The sequence below is a fragment of the Amblyraja radiata genome, chromosome 7 (genome assembly GCF_010909765.2).
Source record: "Amblyraja radiata isolate CabotCenter1 chromosome 7, sAmbRad1.1.pri, whole genome shotgun sequence".
Lineage (NCBI taxonomy): Eukaryota > Metazoa > Chordata > Chondrichthyes > Rajiformes > Rajidae > Amblyraja > Amblyraja radiata.
Genome location: NC_045962.1, coordinates 33,389,794 through 33,406,324, shown reverse-complemented (window position 1 = coordinate 33,406,324; position 16,531 = coordinate 33,389,794). Strand labels below are relative to the sequence as shown.

Sequence of the window (16,531 nt, the reverse complement as noted above, 5' to 3'; positions counted from 1 at the left end):
TCTTCTCCAGAGATTCTGCCTGACCCGCTGAGTTACTCCAGCACTTTGTGTCTTTCGTCAGTATACACCAGCATCTGCAGTTCCTTTCCACCCAAAATGGTGCCTGTCCATTCCCTCCACAGATGCTGCCTGACCTGCTGAGTTCCTCCAGCACTCTTGGGTTTGGCTCACATTTAAAATTGATTGAATCAAACCTACTTCTACTTTACAGTTCATGTTTAATTATTTGTAGACTAACCCCTAATGCTTCTAAAAAAAAATCACTGGAATTGCATCTCCGTCGTTGTTGCTAACAAGACCGGCCGGTGTTTCTCTGATGCATGAATGACTGGGAATTTTAATCTCCCGACATAAAACCGTTTTTGCCCGACAACTGAGATACAAGGTGGCTACTCATGAGGAATTAAAGATTTAGAACAATCACTGCATTTTTTCAGGGGTCAAGACACAAAGAGCCATTGTGGTTTCAGTGAAGGCTGGTGTTTACCAATTGGTGCAGCAAGGAATATGAGGCATCAACAGGCATGTGTTCAACTCCTAACACTGCGTATTAATTAAACTGCAAAATGGATCTTTCGCCTCATTGTGCAATCTGATGAATATAATTAAGCATGTGATTGATGATCGGCTGCTGGTTTCCCAGTAAGACGAGAGTTATTCTCTGGGTGGCCTCCCATCTGTCAGTCTCTGATGAGTTCTAACATAACGGACAACATTTAAACAGCTCCTCGTCTGTTTGAAACACCTTTATTTTCTGAATTTGACAGGGAAAACAAAGGTGAAGTATATTTTCGAAAGATCTGAAGCCCAGTGGAACAGTTTTATTGGCAGCGAGCAGAGAATGGCTGAAGAAGACTCAAATGTACCTGATTTAGTTGAAACTGATAACACAGTGACCAGTGAAAACCAACCAGAAGTGGTCGATGATGTGGAAGGGGCAGGAGGTGCCGTTCAGTCAACAGAAGAAAAAGCCTCATCGGGTGTGGTAAGCGAATGTGTTTTGACTGACAATGTAACACCCAGCAAAGGGTCAAACTCAACTGCAGAAGAATACAGTTCACCTTCAGGTGAGAATGTTACAAGCACCGAGACCATTGCAAGCAATGAGGAAACTACTCCCAACACTTCACATCATGAAGTGAACAGTCCAGCTTTAGAAGTCATCCCATGTATTGAGGAAGCCAGTTCAGCTGTCAAACAGGTTATTACAACTGCTGAAGAAATCACTTATCCCGCTGCTGTGGTTTCTCCAGGTGCTGAAGAAGCCTGTTCGTCTTCGGAGTTAGCCGAGCAATCTGCCGAGATGAATCATTCCACTGCTGATGAGACCACGTCTTCGCCTGCTGAACAGACTGCCACGCCAGTGCAGGAGACAGTTGCAACTCCGGAGAAAGCACATCAGTCTGCAGTGGAAACGGTCTTAACGACAGAGAATGGTAAATCATTCACAGCAGGAACCTTTACTCCTGAAGTACCATCTATTCAGAGCTCCAGACCAGAATCTGACACAATGCTTTCAAGTCCTTCAACAGAAGAAGAAATAACACCGCAGAATAACACACCAGAAAACTCTGCTGATGATGCAAGGAGTGAAGCAGGTAAAATAGATTAGTTATCTTTTGGTACGGTTTATGGGGTGAAGGCAGGAGAATGGGGTTGAGAGGTAAAGATAAATCAGCCATGCTTGAATGGCGGAGTAGACTTGATGGGCCGAATGGCATAATTCTTGCTCCTATGACTTATACATTTCTGAACTTTTGTTGTGAAGATTGAGTTAAATTGTCATGTCTCTTTCTCACTATATATTTCTGGATGAAAATATTTCCAATAGTAGAATATTAAATGGCATCAGTAATTGTTGTATTAGTGATATTGTAATTGTAATTAGACAATAGGTCAATATTATTACTTGCTATCCATAACTACAAAAAAATTGCTAGCTAGTGTTTAGAACAAATCCACGTGTTCTATGCAACTGAATCTACTTGTCCCAATTGTAGATTAAATAACATGCATTATAGGACACACAGTGATCTGCATCATTTTTGAACAGGGGTATCTTTCATTTTTTTTAAAGAGTAAAAATAATATGTGGAGCCAAGAGATTGCTGAAGCTGAAATCCTGAGCAGTGAACAAAGTAGTCATAGAGTCATAGAGTGTGGTAACAGGCCATCCGGCCCATCCCAACCAGCATGTCCCATCTATACTAGTCCCACCTGCCTGCGTTTGGCCCATATCCCTCTAAGCTTGCCCTATCCATGTACCTGTTAAAATGTTTCTTAAATGTAGCGATACTACCTGCTTCAACTACCTCCAGCTTGTTCGATACATCCACCACCATCTGTGTGAAAAAGTAACCCCTCAGGTTCCAATTAAATCTTTCCCCACTCACCTTAAACCTATGTCCTCTGGTTCTAGATTCCCTTACTTTGGGAAAGAGACTGCGTCTACACAATCTATTCCTCATGGTTTTATGGGGAATAGTTTGCTCATCCTCCTGAGCATTTACTGGAGGATTGTTATGTGGCAACGATAGACAGGTGACATTGCCAGACCTCCATAAATGTTTTTCTTTGAACACTATGAATAAAACAAACAGCAGGAAAGGAATTAATCGTGCTTTGTGTTACAGATTGTGTGCGATTACAACATCTATGTGTTGTATTTCGTCAATTATTTTCTTCCATTAATCAATACAAATAATGGGGCATAGCTCCCCCTTTTATGATCCTGCACAAGGTTAATTTCTATTTAATTTCTATTTACTTGCAAAATCATAAATGAAAAAATATTTAAAAAACATTATTTTCTTTGATCAATTGGCTAATGCTTATATATCTTACAGGCAGAAATGTACTTCAAATTAGATAATTTGATGAGACGAATAACTACCATTTAGAGTAGCATAACTTTTTCAATAAATCTGGAAATTTTGAAGAAGTATCCTTGTCCCTTTCTGGATCTATTAAATCCAAAGATGTTAAAGCTATTAGATTAGCGATAAAGAATGCTAAAATCTTGTGCCGAACAACAAGAATCCATGAAGCACATAGGATCAGAAGGACGTAATATTTTGGAGCCTTTGGTTTGAAATAAAAGATGAAATAAGTCTGAAGAATCCCAACCCAAAACGTCACCCCCCACAGATGGTGCCCAACCAGCTGAGTTCCTGCAGCAAGGAGAGAGGAGGTTTTTATTTCCTTCGCTCCATAGATGCTGCTGCACCCGCTGAGTTTCCCCAGCAATTTTGTGTACCTTCGAGTTCCTGCAGCACTTTGTGTTTTGCTCAAGATTTCAGCATCTGTAGAGTCAGAGTCATTCTGTGCGAAAACAGGCCCTTCGGCCCAACTTGCCCACACTAACCAACATGTCCCATCTCCGCTAGTCGCACCAGCCTGCATTTGGGTCAGTTCCCTCTAAACCTATCCTATCTGTAGCCCCTTGTGTCTTCATGAAAATACCGTGTTCAATAACAGGTCTTTCCAAGAATGAGGAAATGGCTGAAGGGCCATTTAAATAGCGACTTCACTGCAAAGGGTGTACCAGAAAATAACCTCTTCTTGATAATTAACGTATAATGGGGTCGGGGAGGTGTGGGGGCACGTATCATTTCCTCCAATTATTTAGTTCCCCAGATTTCAACAGAGCTAAATAATGAACTGGACTTAGAGCAGACGGCCTGTATAATGGAGGACACAAAGTGCCAGAGTAAACTCAGGGCTCAGGCAGCATCTCTGGAGAACATGAATGGGTGACATTTCTGGTCGGGACCCTTCTTCAGAATGTCTGAAGAAGGGTCCAGCTTTTTGTGTCTATCTTCTGTCTGAAGAAAAATCCCGACCCGAAACATCATCTATCCATGAGTCTGAAGAAGGGTCTCGACCCAAAACCTCACCCATGCCTTCTCTCCAGAGATGCTGCCTGTCTCGCTGAGTTGCTCCAGCATTTTATGTCTACCTTCGATTTAAACCAGCATCTGCAGTTCTTTCCTACACATCTATCCATGTTCTTCAGGAATGCTGCCTGATCTGTTGAGTTACTCTGGCACTTTGTGTCCTTTTTTGTAAACCAGCATCTGCCATTCCTTGGTTCTACAGCTTGTGCAATACCGCGTGTTTTGTGCTATTGCCCAGGGTAAACTTCTATCCAATATGTTTGGTATACTTTTACAGTTTAGAACAACTGGGCCATAATAAGCCAAGATAATTAAGTGTCATGATTAACAACCATTCAACATTAATGAGGAACTTACAATATATTTAAATGAAAATTGCAGACACAAAGAGGGTCATCTAAAAAAACCACACATTAATATTTTAAACATTGGTTCCTACAGTGGAGAATATGATCCTATTACCACCAGAGGAAGACTATAACGAGAAGGGAGAGCACAGCAATGTAGCGAATCACAATGCCGGTGAGATTGGTGATGATATGGAGTCTGATGAAGAAGAAATTTACTCAGAAGAATTCCAGCAAGGAAATGACTTGGAGTCACCTTCATCTAGTCCTATCCAACCAGAGTCACCAACTAATACTGATTGTGTTGAGGAGCAATCAGGATCTTCAAGAAGACCTGACATTGCCAAGCACAGCTACTCCAGGTACAATACTGTCTCTTATCGCAAGATCAAAAAAGGAATCACCAAGCAGCGTATTGATGAATTTGAGTCGATGTTACAAATAACTTAAGCGTGGCAACAAAGCTGCAAAGATAACCACTGTCTCCTGTTATTAAATTGAACTGAATTAATTGACCTAGAAATTGAACAGTGCCTGCAAAGTCTCAGTAATGGGCTGGTGCGCAGTAGGACAACAAACCTTTGTTTGAAGGAACATCATTGTACATTGTGGGGAGTGAATCCCAACATTGTGGGGAGTGAATCCTGCTCCTCTGCTGTACTGTTCTCTGCAAGTGTAAGGATGCATCTGTACAGCACAGGTACAGTCCCTACTTCCCACAATGTCCGTGTCAAACATGATGCCAAGACCAACTCTTATCTACCTGCACATAATCCACATCCCTCCATTCCCTGCATATCCTGTGCCTATCCAAAAGTCTCTTAATTGTCAATATCGGCCTCCACCACCACCACCCCTGGCAGTGTATTCCAGACACCACCCTCTGTAAAAACAAAACTTGTCCCACACATCTCCTTTAAACTTTCCATCCAAGGAAAATGCTTCAGACTGTCTACTCTACATCTGCCTCTCACAATTTTATATATTTCTCTCAGGTCTCCCCTCAGCCTCCAGTGTTCCAAACAAAACAATGAAAGTTTGTCCAACTTCCTCTTGCAGCTAATACACTCTAATCCAGGCAGCATTCTGGTAAACCTCTTTAGCATCCTCTATAGGGAATGGGTGGTGCCGCACAGTGGCTCAGTGGTAGAGTTAAGGGCCTGTCCCACGAGCATGCGACTTCATGCGGCAAGCGCGACCTAACGTGGTCGCTTGAGCCGTACGGCCTCGCGGGGCCGGTCCCACTTCGATCGCCGGAGCAGTATGGAGTTGTGCGGAGCTGGTCCCGACATTGCGCGGGGCTCCAAAAAACTGACCGTGTTCAAAAATTCCGCGCGGCAACGGCCTGCCGGCCTGCAGCCGCATCGACGGCGTACGCACCACCTCGACAGGCGTGCGCAGCATCTCGACGCCGTACGTATTCTTGATGCCGTACGTCACGCGCGAACTTCCCGCGGACTTCGCTCGAACTTCACGTCACTCACTCGACCTCCGCGCGGCCCCCGCTTCCGGTTTGGTCGCGCTTGCCGCAAGCAGGTCGCATGCTCGTGGGACAGGCCCTTTACTGCTTTACAGCGCCAGAGATGCGGTTTTGATCCTGACTCCGGTGCTGTCTGTATGGAGCTTGTCCGTTCTCCCTGTGACCGCATGGTTTTTGTCCTGGTTTACTTTAGTTTTGTTTAGAGATACAGCACGGAAACAGGCCTTTCGGCCCACTGTCCGCGCCGACCAGCGATCCGCGCACATTAACACTATCCTACACACACCACGGACAATTTATAGCAAGCCGATTAACCTATAAACCTGCGTGTCTTTGGAGTGTGGGAGGAAACCGAAGATCTTCTCCAGTTTCCCCCCACACTCCAGAGGCATACAGGTTTGTAGGTTAATTATCTTTGGTAAAATTGTAAATTGTCCCTAGTGTATAGGTTAGTGCTAGTGTATGGGGTGATCGATGATCAGCACAGACTTGGTGGGCCAAAGGGCCTGTTTCCACGCTGTAAAGTTCTTAAGGACACAACTGTAGAGGGTCGAAAGTTTTGGTAGAGCAAAAAAATTGCACAGGTCCACGAGGGGATTGGTGAGTTGAGCCCCAGTGTTGGTGGGGCTACGCAGCAGGATGAGGAAAGACACGAACGTTTGATGGGAGATGAGGTATGTTCTGGGCAGTGAACATCATGGGTTGGGACCTGTCAAAACAAAACACAGGCCTCACAGGTAATAGAGTCTTCCAATGTGGAAACCATAAACCTATGTCCTCTGGTTCTCGATTCCTACTCTGGGCAAGAGACTATGCGCATCTAACCAATCTATTTCCCTCACGAATTTGTACACCTCTATAAGATCACCACTTATCCTCCTGTGCTCCAAGGAATAGAGTCCCAGACTGTTCAACCTCTCCCTATAGCTCAGGCCCTCGAGTCAAGGCAGCATCCTTGTAAATCTTCTCTGCACCCTTTCCAGTATTGTGATCTTCTGCTTCTGCATAAGTGGACTTCACTATCTGCAGGTCTTTTATGTGTTAACTAGAATCAGTGAAGCAGCATCTGGAGTGCGGTGTTACAGATGCATAAAAGATCTGGAAGGAAAATTGGAAATTACAGCAAATCCTTCTTGAATTTTTACAATAAATTTGATAATGTAAAGCAGAAAAAAACAGGCAATGTACAATTACATTTTAAGGCCATTGTTTTCACTTTTGATTCTATATATTCTAACATGCAATAATTTAATGCAAATATATATATCGCTTATTGAACCTCAAACCAGCAAAGTACATAAAATACATTTATTTTAACAGTAATCCAATGAGAATTGTAACTTGCTTGATCTATCTTTTAACTTTGTAGATTATTATTACTTTGTTAATATGCACCACAACTCTTTCCATCAGGCAGCTCACAAACAACAAAGCAAAAAACAAAAATGCTTACTCCATCCTATGGACTAAATAAATGATTTATTGAACAAAGTTAAGTAACACAAGGCACCTAAAGGATCAGTATGTTTCTGCAAAAACTTGGTAATGAAATGTAGAACAACTGTGCTTTATACTAGTGGATAATCTGAATTAAACCTTATTCTTTTCATGTGACCATTGTTAATTGGGTCAAATGGATATTATGGTAAATCACTCATGTTTTTGTTCAAGTTTCCTTTATATTTTGAGTAGTCTTTATAATCCTGTACTATTTTGTGAACAAGACTATTACAATTAGAAATTCAGTAACTGTTATGAGTGTGACTTAAAACATATATTAATTCTATATTTATACCCAGTTGCTTTACTGCCTTAATTTGGTTCTGTCTCTGCTTATATAATAAATCAGTGCACCCAAGATCTTGAACTATTTTAATTGTTGTCTATTAATTGGTGGTGATTTTCTTTGGAGATATTCTGCATTCATTTGCATCATAAAGTGAAGACCGATTGATAATCTGTGCTGACACCGAAAACACGGTAGGTGTAGGTTTATTTACAGTGAAAAGCTTTGTATTGCATGATATCCAAACAGATCAGATATACCATTTATATCGAATCTGTATCTAAATACAATCAAGTTAAACTCAAGCATGATAAAGCAAAGGGGAAGATTAAACCTTACTTTAGACTTTAGAGATACAGTGTGGAAACAGGTCCTTTGGCCCAATGAGTCAATGCCAACTAGCAATCACCACATACACGAGCACTATCCTACACACTAGCGACAATTTACAATTTAATGAAGCCAATTAACCTACAAACGTGTACATCTTTGGAGTGTGGGAGGAAACCAAAGCACCCGGAGAAAACTCATGTAGTCACATGGAGAACATACAAACTCCGTACAGACAGGACCCATAGTCAGGATCGAATCAGGGTGTCTGGCGCTGTATGGCAGCAACTCTACTGCTACGCCACTGTGCCACCCTGCCCCTATCATTTTGGGATTATTTATCACAGTATTGGGCAGAGCTACTCTCAAACCAATCTGTGATGAAAGGTTCAGAGTGCAGAATATATTTCTCAGCATTGTAGTGCATCAGTGCATCATAGACAAAGTCCTATGTCCTCAATGGGGTAGAGGGGAATCGGACCTGTACCCTGGCTTAAGGAAGGACCATTCAGACGCCTATTAACAGAGGGGAAGAAGTTGTTCCTGTCTGGTGGTGTACGCTTTCAAACTTCTGTATCTTCTGCCAGGCAGGAGCAGGGATTGGAATGAATGACTGATGTGGGAGATCTTAGATTATGTTGGCTGCTTTTCCGAGGCAGGTTGGAGTGTAGATGGAGTTGATGATGGGAAGCCTGGTCTGTGTGATGGACTGGGCTACAACTACAACTCTGCAATTTCTCGTGGTCTTGGGCACTGCTGCTCCCAACCCAAGCTGTGATGCAACCCGACAGTATGCTTTCTATGGTGCATCCGTGGTTGTTTGTAAGAGTCACTGGAGGTATGCCAAATGCTCTGTCTCCCTCGGGAAGTAGAGTCAACTTTGATTGTTATTTGTTTGTTATTATATCGAAAATGTTGTTCTTCTCTTTCAAGATCTTGTTCTATCCAATGCCCATATTACATTCCAGTGATACCCAAAAAATACTGGAGTAACTCAGCAGGTCAGGCAGCATCTCTGGAGAAAAGGAGTAGATGATGTTTCACGTTGAGACCATTCTTCAGCTTGAGAGTCAGGGGAAAGGGAAACGAGAGGTATGAAAAGATACAGAACAAATCAGAGTCGGCACAGATGACTCGGGAGAGGTGGAGCCCACAGTGGTCGATTGTTGGCTGTGGAAGAGGTTATAAGGTCATCAGGAATAGTAGAATTAGGCCATTCGGCCCATCAAGTCCTCCACCACTCAATCATGGCTGATCTATCTCTCCCTCCTAACCCCATCCTCCTGCCTTCCCCACATAACCTCTGACACCTGTATTAATCAAGAATCTATCTATCTATCTCTGCTTTAAAAGTATCCACTTACTTGGCCTCCACAGCCTTCTATGGTAAAAAATTCCACAGATTCACCTGTTGTGACAGTCAAGGAAAGAACGTTCACGTCACGGTCCTGTTTCCACCAATCTTTCCATCACCATGCACAAGAAGTGTAAGACAGACACTATTATATGCAGATGCCGAGAGCGTGCTCAGCTCTGGCTGAACAACTTCTAATCCTGTGTGTGGACTCGATAAGAAGAAGAAGACCAACCTCTGACTAAAGACATTTCTCTGCATCTCCTTTCTAAAAGAACGCCTAGGCAATGACCTCTAGTCCTAGACTCTCCCACTAGTGGAAACATGCTCTCCAATTCCATTCTATCCAAGCCTTTCACTATTATATTTCAATGAGGTCCCCCCTCATTCTTCTAAACACCAGGTGATAATGAAAGGATATGAACAGTGAAAGTAGCAAGACGACCAAGGTGGGGGAGGGACGGAGAAAGAGCAAATGCAAGGGTTACTGGAAATGAGAAAATCAATACTGCTGGGTTGTAAGCTGTCCAAGAGAAGTTTTTCTTCTCCTTTACTTTCCAGCGAGTTTATTGTAGCAAAAAGAGTTACATCAAAGAGTTCTACCCTTGGATCTATGACACCTTGTCAGGCAGTTTAGTTTTCTGAAGGTCTGCAACTGTTGTTCCCAAAAAGCTATTTGCTGATATTTAAGTACAGACTAAAGTTTTGTGATGAGAAAGGAGCCTTTGAGCTACCAGGCTGTCAGAATTAAACACAAATTCACATTTAAAACTATTTATACAATCAGATCTTTTCCTTTTAAAATTTTAAAATTCAAGCCGCACTGATCTGCATTATTTTATTATATACTGTTGACTAGATTTCTAGGAACTACCACTTCATGCTTCAGCTCCATCACTACATCAGAGTTATATAGACAACATGCAATGTAAAAAAAACCTTATTATCCTAGTATAATAAAGTAAATGACTGCAGTGGGGCAACTGGAGAGCTGCTACCTCACAGCGCCTGAGACCCAGGTTTGATCCAAACCTTGGGTGATGGGAGCTTGCACGTTCTCCCTGTGACTGTGTGGGTTTCCTCCGGGTGCTCCGGTTTCCTCCCACATCCCAAAGATGAGCGGGTTTGTAGGTTAATTGGCCCTCTTCAGGGCTGCCAACTCTCACGCATTGAGCGTGAGACTCACGCATTTCGCCAAATTCTCACTCTCTCACGCTGATCACAAATTTCTCACGCTCTGTCATGAGAAATTCTGTGATCAACGAGAATTTCAAAACGCATATCAACTGCATGGTCCGCGGGTGTTGGAGAGCCGGGGCGGAGGGAGGGATGGAAGCAGAAACAGCGGCGGGGGCAGATGCGGACGGGGAGCCGGGGCTGGTGAGTGTTTGCGGGGCTGGCGAGTCACTCGCTGCAGCTCCGTCCATGGAGCAGAGTCAGTGCAAGAGTCCCGGGCCGTCTGAGGCATCGGAAACGCTGCTCCGCTGCCGTGAGTCTCTGTGCCAAATTTGCCCAGGTGACTGGCATGGATCAGGCTGTGGCTCAGTGCATCCTGGAGGACAACCAGTGGCTGCTGGAAGTAGGTACCAAGCACTGGGTAGAAACAGTGGAAGATAGTGGCCTTCAAATGGGGGTGGTTGGAGAAAGCATCCTGCTTGCCTGCTAGATTTTCACTTACTGTAACTGCAGGAAATGTGTTCCCAATGTTGGGGGAGTTCAGAACCAGGGGTCACAGTTGAAGAATAAGGGGTAGGCCATTTAGGACTGAGATGAGGACAAACTTTCTTCACCCAGAGAGTTGTGGGGAATCTGTGGAATTCTCTGCCACAGAAGGCAGTGGATGCCAATTCACTGGATGTTTTCAAGAGAGTTACATTTAGCTCTTGGGGCTAACGACATCAAGGGATATGGGGAAAGAACAGGAAAGAGGTGCTGATTTTAGATGAACAGCCATGATCATATTGAATGGCAGTGCTGGCTCGAAGGGCCGAATGGCCTATTCCTGCACCAATTTTCTATGTTTCTATGCGAGTATATGGCAATAAAACCCGACCACTTGATTTTGAAGCATTCATGCATGGTGGAGGTATAATGTAGTCATAGAGTGATACAGTGTGAAAACAGGCCCTTCGGCACAACTTCCCCACATGTCAAAATGTCCCAGCTACACTACCTGCTTTTGGTCCATATCCTTCCAAACCTGTCCTATCCTATCCATGTATCAGTCTAACTGTTTCTTAAATGTTGGAATAGTCCCAGCCTCAACTATCTCCTCTGGTAGCTTGTTCCATACACCCATCACCCTTTGTGTGGAAAAAGTTACCCCTTAAAAAGTTACCTCTTAAAAATACTTCAAACAGAAAACATTGAAATCATATTTCTACAATGCACTAAAACATGATTTTAATACATCAAATTTCAAAAAGTCCCTACTGTGGGAGGGGGACACCCTCTCCCCACTCCCTCGCCGGTTACCCCCAAGACCAGTGATCGCTCAGCCCCCCCACTTTCAAAAACGCTCAGTGGCCCCTGGTTCAGACAGAAAGCACTGCCAGATGTGAGCTGGGAACTGAGGCCAGTTGTCCATCATGTCTGGATCCCAATGCTCAACGCTTCGTATTTCAGAGTTGGCTAATGTTATTGATTTGTAATTAGCCTGATTTGTAATTAGTTGACAAACCTTAATTTATTAATACGGAATATCCAGGGGGATGGGATAAGTGTAATATTAAAATGACATGCATGGTGTCAGGCTGTCTGTCACAATATACAGCCCTGATAACCCATTATTTCCTTCAGTTAAATATTGGGAAGGTAGCACTATTGTCATTTGCCACTCAACTATTATGTTTGTTTACCTCACTGACTATTTCTAACCCCCCCCCCCCCCAAATTCTTTTGACAGGTTGAATAGAAATGTCCCCAATCTCGTTGTTTTATTAATTGAACACCTAGATGAACATCCTCAAGGAGTGGAAACTGATTCAGATGCGATCTTTAAGAGCTTGTTCAAAGAAGGGACATATTTTAAAGGAGTGACAGAGATACTTGCAGGGGAATGTGTGAGGAGGTTATTATTTGTCTTTAGTTTTAGCTTGAACCAGGACATCTGAAGATTCAAAGTTTAGTATAGTAATTGTGCTGATACTGACTCCAACGAACCACGCAATGAATATCATCCGTTCTAGAGGTTTTATTTTTCTGATGCCATTTAAACTTCACTTGGAATTCAATTACTTCAGTGTAAAAGTAATTGGGAATGGGGAGCATTGGAACAAAAAAATTCCCTCTACATATTAACTGTAATATAATGATGTATGCATGTTGGTAGGTGTAATCAAAACAAAGATCTTTTTATCATTGTTGTGTTATGAACACCACATAAAATATTATGTACTCTCAAGATCACATTGAAAAGAATAATATTGATTAAATATATAGTTATTGGACTTTGCATTTCGGAAAAGTCTCAGCTGAGAGGAAGAGCAAAATACTGAAAATATTGAGGGTGAAAATTACTTCAGGACAGTTTGTTAGGAAAATGAAGGAAATGATAATAGAATACTTATATAGCTGAGTGAGTATAATTTTATGGATAAGAAATTGTGTTCAACCAATTGATGACTTATTTGACAAAGTAACTAACATGTTAGATAACAAGGAAGCCAATGGATGTAGCAAATTTTGTTATACAAAATTTGGTCCGTGAAGTACCCCATAAAAGATTACCGCATTAGATGAGCACCTGTGGACTTGAACGTAATAGGTTAAGTCCAGGGGGTCAGATATGGGGCTTTATGTGTGGGCCAGATATATTGTCAGTGCAGAGGGGCTAGGAGCAAGGCCAAGCGTGCATCCAGAGTCAAGGTCTGGAATAGTACTAGGTGTGCAGTCAAAGCTGGGACAATGGGAGTGTTCAGCACTGGGAACCTAAGCAGGAAGCAGCTATGACCAGGGTAGAATAGGGGGCCAGGTGTAAGACTAGATTCAGGGTCAGGAATGAGAGAAGGTATGCAACTGGAGTCAGGGTCAGGAGTAGTACCTGGTGTGCAGTGAGACCCAGGTTGGTCAACATGGGCCAAGTGTTTGATTTTAATCTGATTTCCACACATGAATATACTAAGATCATTCATGTGCTGCACCTGTTGATCAGAGCCTGGCTCTACTGTGGAATGTAATTAGGAATGATATTTAGCCTAACCTTATTCATTGCAAATCCAATTTCAAGCATTAATATTGCATTCAAGTGTAAGTTAAAAGACTCGCTACAGTATGCCCAGATTGCCCAATTTCAAGCTGAAAAATGCAAAAGCCCCGTACCAATGGACACCCCCTTCCCACATCCTCCCCCCATCTCGGTCGCTACTCTCCCTCGGGCTTGGTCTCTCGCAATTTCTCACTCCCAACTCTCACCCAATGTTGGCAGCCCTGCCTCTTGTAAATTGCCCCTAGTGTGTAGAGAGTGGATGAAATAATGGGATAACATAAAAGTAATGTGAGCGGATGATCGATGGTCGGCATGGTCTCAGTGGGCCGAAGAGCCTGTTTCCATGCTGTTCCTCTAAAATCTATTGTGCTGGTGAACTGTTGCAGTCCTCATGAAGAGGTATTTCCAGTGTTTTTGCAAAGTGATCTTCATGGAAGTAGATCTGATCAAAGTGTAGAAGTGAGCTTCCAAGTCAGGGTGGTGTATGTGATTCGGTGAGAATATTGCCAGGGCTCATGGCCCTGAGCCATAATGAAAGGTTGGGTGGTCTACGGATTTATTTCTTGGATTGCAGAAGGATGAGATGATCTTAGAGGGGTACAAGATCACGAGAGGAATAGATAGGGTAAATTCACAGAGTATTTTACCCTGAGTAGAGTAATCAAGAACCTGAGGTCATAGGATTAATGAGAGGGCGGCGGGGGGGGATCTGAGAGGCAGCTTTTAAAACGCAGAGGGTGGTGGGTGCATGGAACGAGCTGCAAGAGGAGGTGGTAGAGGCAGGTACTATCACAACATTTGGACAGGTACATGGATAGGATAGATTTAGAGGGATATGGGCCAAATGCAGGCAGGTGGATCTGTTTCCACGCTGTATGACTATGAGAATTCTGTAGGTGGTAGAGCTGTAAAGATAGTTCTTGGGATTCTGACTATATGGATGAGACTAGCAAGATGAATTAGAGCAAACAAAAAAGGTTATTGCCTGCATTTTGTAGAGAAATCCACATTTAATTTCCAGAATTTCCCTGCTAGTTGTCCGCATGTTTGGGATTCCTCTGCATTAGCATGGATTTCCTTACAGTTCTTCATAACTATTTGACTCTGATCTATGGGGTACAAAGTTGTGCTCATATCTGTCACCATATTTGCTTGAGCAATTTATGCCAAATTAGATCTTTCACAGAAACACTGCCTCTGTTCTGCACAGCACAAATGAAAAGATCAGATAATTTATAATTAATTTTTGCATTTTTTAAATTTCCAAATTCTTAATTGTTTTGTTTGTATGTGTATGCATTTTGTTTCTTAATTTTACATGAGTTTAATAGATTGAATGTTTGGATGGTTTCCTAATGCTTTTGAATATTTATGAAGGTGTAATTGATATCTTTGTCACAGGGCTAAATCAGGGGCTTGTCTTAACTGAATGCCAAAGTCTTTTTCAGCATTTTGGCAGGTAGTGCTTGTTCAATTTAACAATGTTACACTAAAGGGCCTGTCCCACTTAAGCAATTTTTTCGGCGACTTGCTGGCACCCGTCATAGTCGTAGCAGGTCGGTGAAAAAATATCAAAATATTGAAAATCCAGTGGCGACCAGAATGGAAGGCTTTGTTGCTGCATGGGTCAGTGATGAGGATGGAGGCATTTCCGTTCAGTAGGTTTAACCCGTGGTCAGTACTGAGCAAGCGCAGACATGCTCTGTTGGATATCGCTGCATGACTTTTTGCGGCACTTTTTTAATCACAGTTCAGGAGTATCGCAAAAATGTTTATCATTATATTAAAGTGGCACAGTGGTAGAGCTGTTGCCTTACAGCCCAAAGACACAGGTTCGATCCTGACGACGGATGCTGCCCATGCAGAGTTCTCCCTGTGACCGCGTGGGTTTTGTCCGGTTTCCTCCCACACTCCAAAGACGTGCAGGTTTATAGGTTAATTGGCTTAAGCAAATTGTAAAAAATGGTCTCTAGCGTGTAGGGCAGTGCTAGTGTGATCACTGGTCGCCGTGGACTCGGTGGGCTATAGGGTCTGTTTTCACCCTGTATTTCTAAAGTTAACCAAAGTATATTGCAGTCACTATTGTTATTGACCTATATGATTGCCACTGTTTTGCAAAAAGCAAGCTTCCATAAACAACAAGATTATTAACCAGTTCCGCCATCCCTCATTACTATTTATGGTTGATGGAGAAAATACTGATTACCACAACAGGAGTGCTCTCTGGATAGTGGAAATATTCCATAATAATCTTTCATGTAAAAATGTGCATGTCCACTTTGTACATCAAACTACAGTGTTTCGTGAACATCCAAGCAGAAAGAGGTAGATGAACGATCTACAAATGTTTGACTGTCATACTTTGCTACTAATTATTTCTTGTTGATATTTTAAAATAAATTTTGGCAACGGATACAAAGGACATTTATTATCACATACACCAAATTGACTTGCCAATGCAGCACACGAATAAAGATAAGACACAACATTAAAGAATTTAACAATAAACATAAAAAACTTCAATGGTTCTTCGTTGTCACGTATGCACTGCACAGTGAATTCTTTTTTGCACACTCACATGCACGAGTCGCCATATTTAGGCACCATTTACAAAAGTCCAAGTCCAGTCCACTTGTACTGGAGTGGCTCCTGATTCAGGTAAGCCCCAGGCAGCTACAGGACCTCCTCCGTCACTCTTGACACACTCGATCCGCCAACCAATGTCCCTCTCTTTGCCAGATCGTCTGTGTCCCAGGGGCGCCTCCTGCAGTCGACCTTGAATGAGCTGGTCCCTCTCCTACCGGCCCACTCATGTCTATTGTTGCCAGTGGATCCCTCTTCCTTGACTCTCCGGTCTTCGGGGCTGAGCTCAGCGGCTTCAGAGTTTCACTCCTGCAGGCAGTGGCCCACCGGGTCCCTTTTCGCAGTGGTGAGCCATATAATCTGTTCTGTATTTTGGAATACCCAATTTCAACTAAAGCATGTCCCCACCAGATCATTCTATTAATCATCCATACTATGCTATGCTTACTAATTGACAGAATTTTATTTCAGTCCAGAACAAGAACTGGAATTTTCCTAAATCCATTCATTTCAATAATACAAAAGTAAATGTATTTTATTTAAAAATA

General features: G+C 42.7%; 1 protein-coding gene across 1 annotated transcript; it reads left to right on the top strand.

The window, feature by feature from the left end:
* Window positions 1–579: 579 nt before the first annotated feature.
* On the top strand, window positions 580–4,981 carry ermn (ermin). Its single transcript, XM_033023474.1, has 2 exons — window positions 580–1,598; window positions 4,338–4,981. Exons 1-2 carry the CDS (start codon window positions 842–844, stop codon window positions 4,691–4,693), a joined length of 1,113 nt encoding a protein of 370 aa, XP_032879365.1. The 5' UTR covers window positions 580–841; the 3' UTR covers window positions 4,694–4,981.
* Window positions 4,982–16,531: the final 11,550 nt, after the last annotated feature.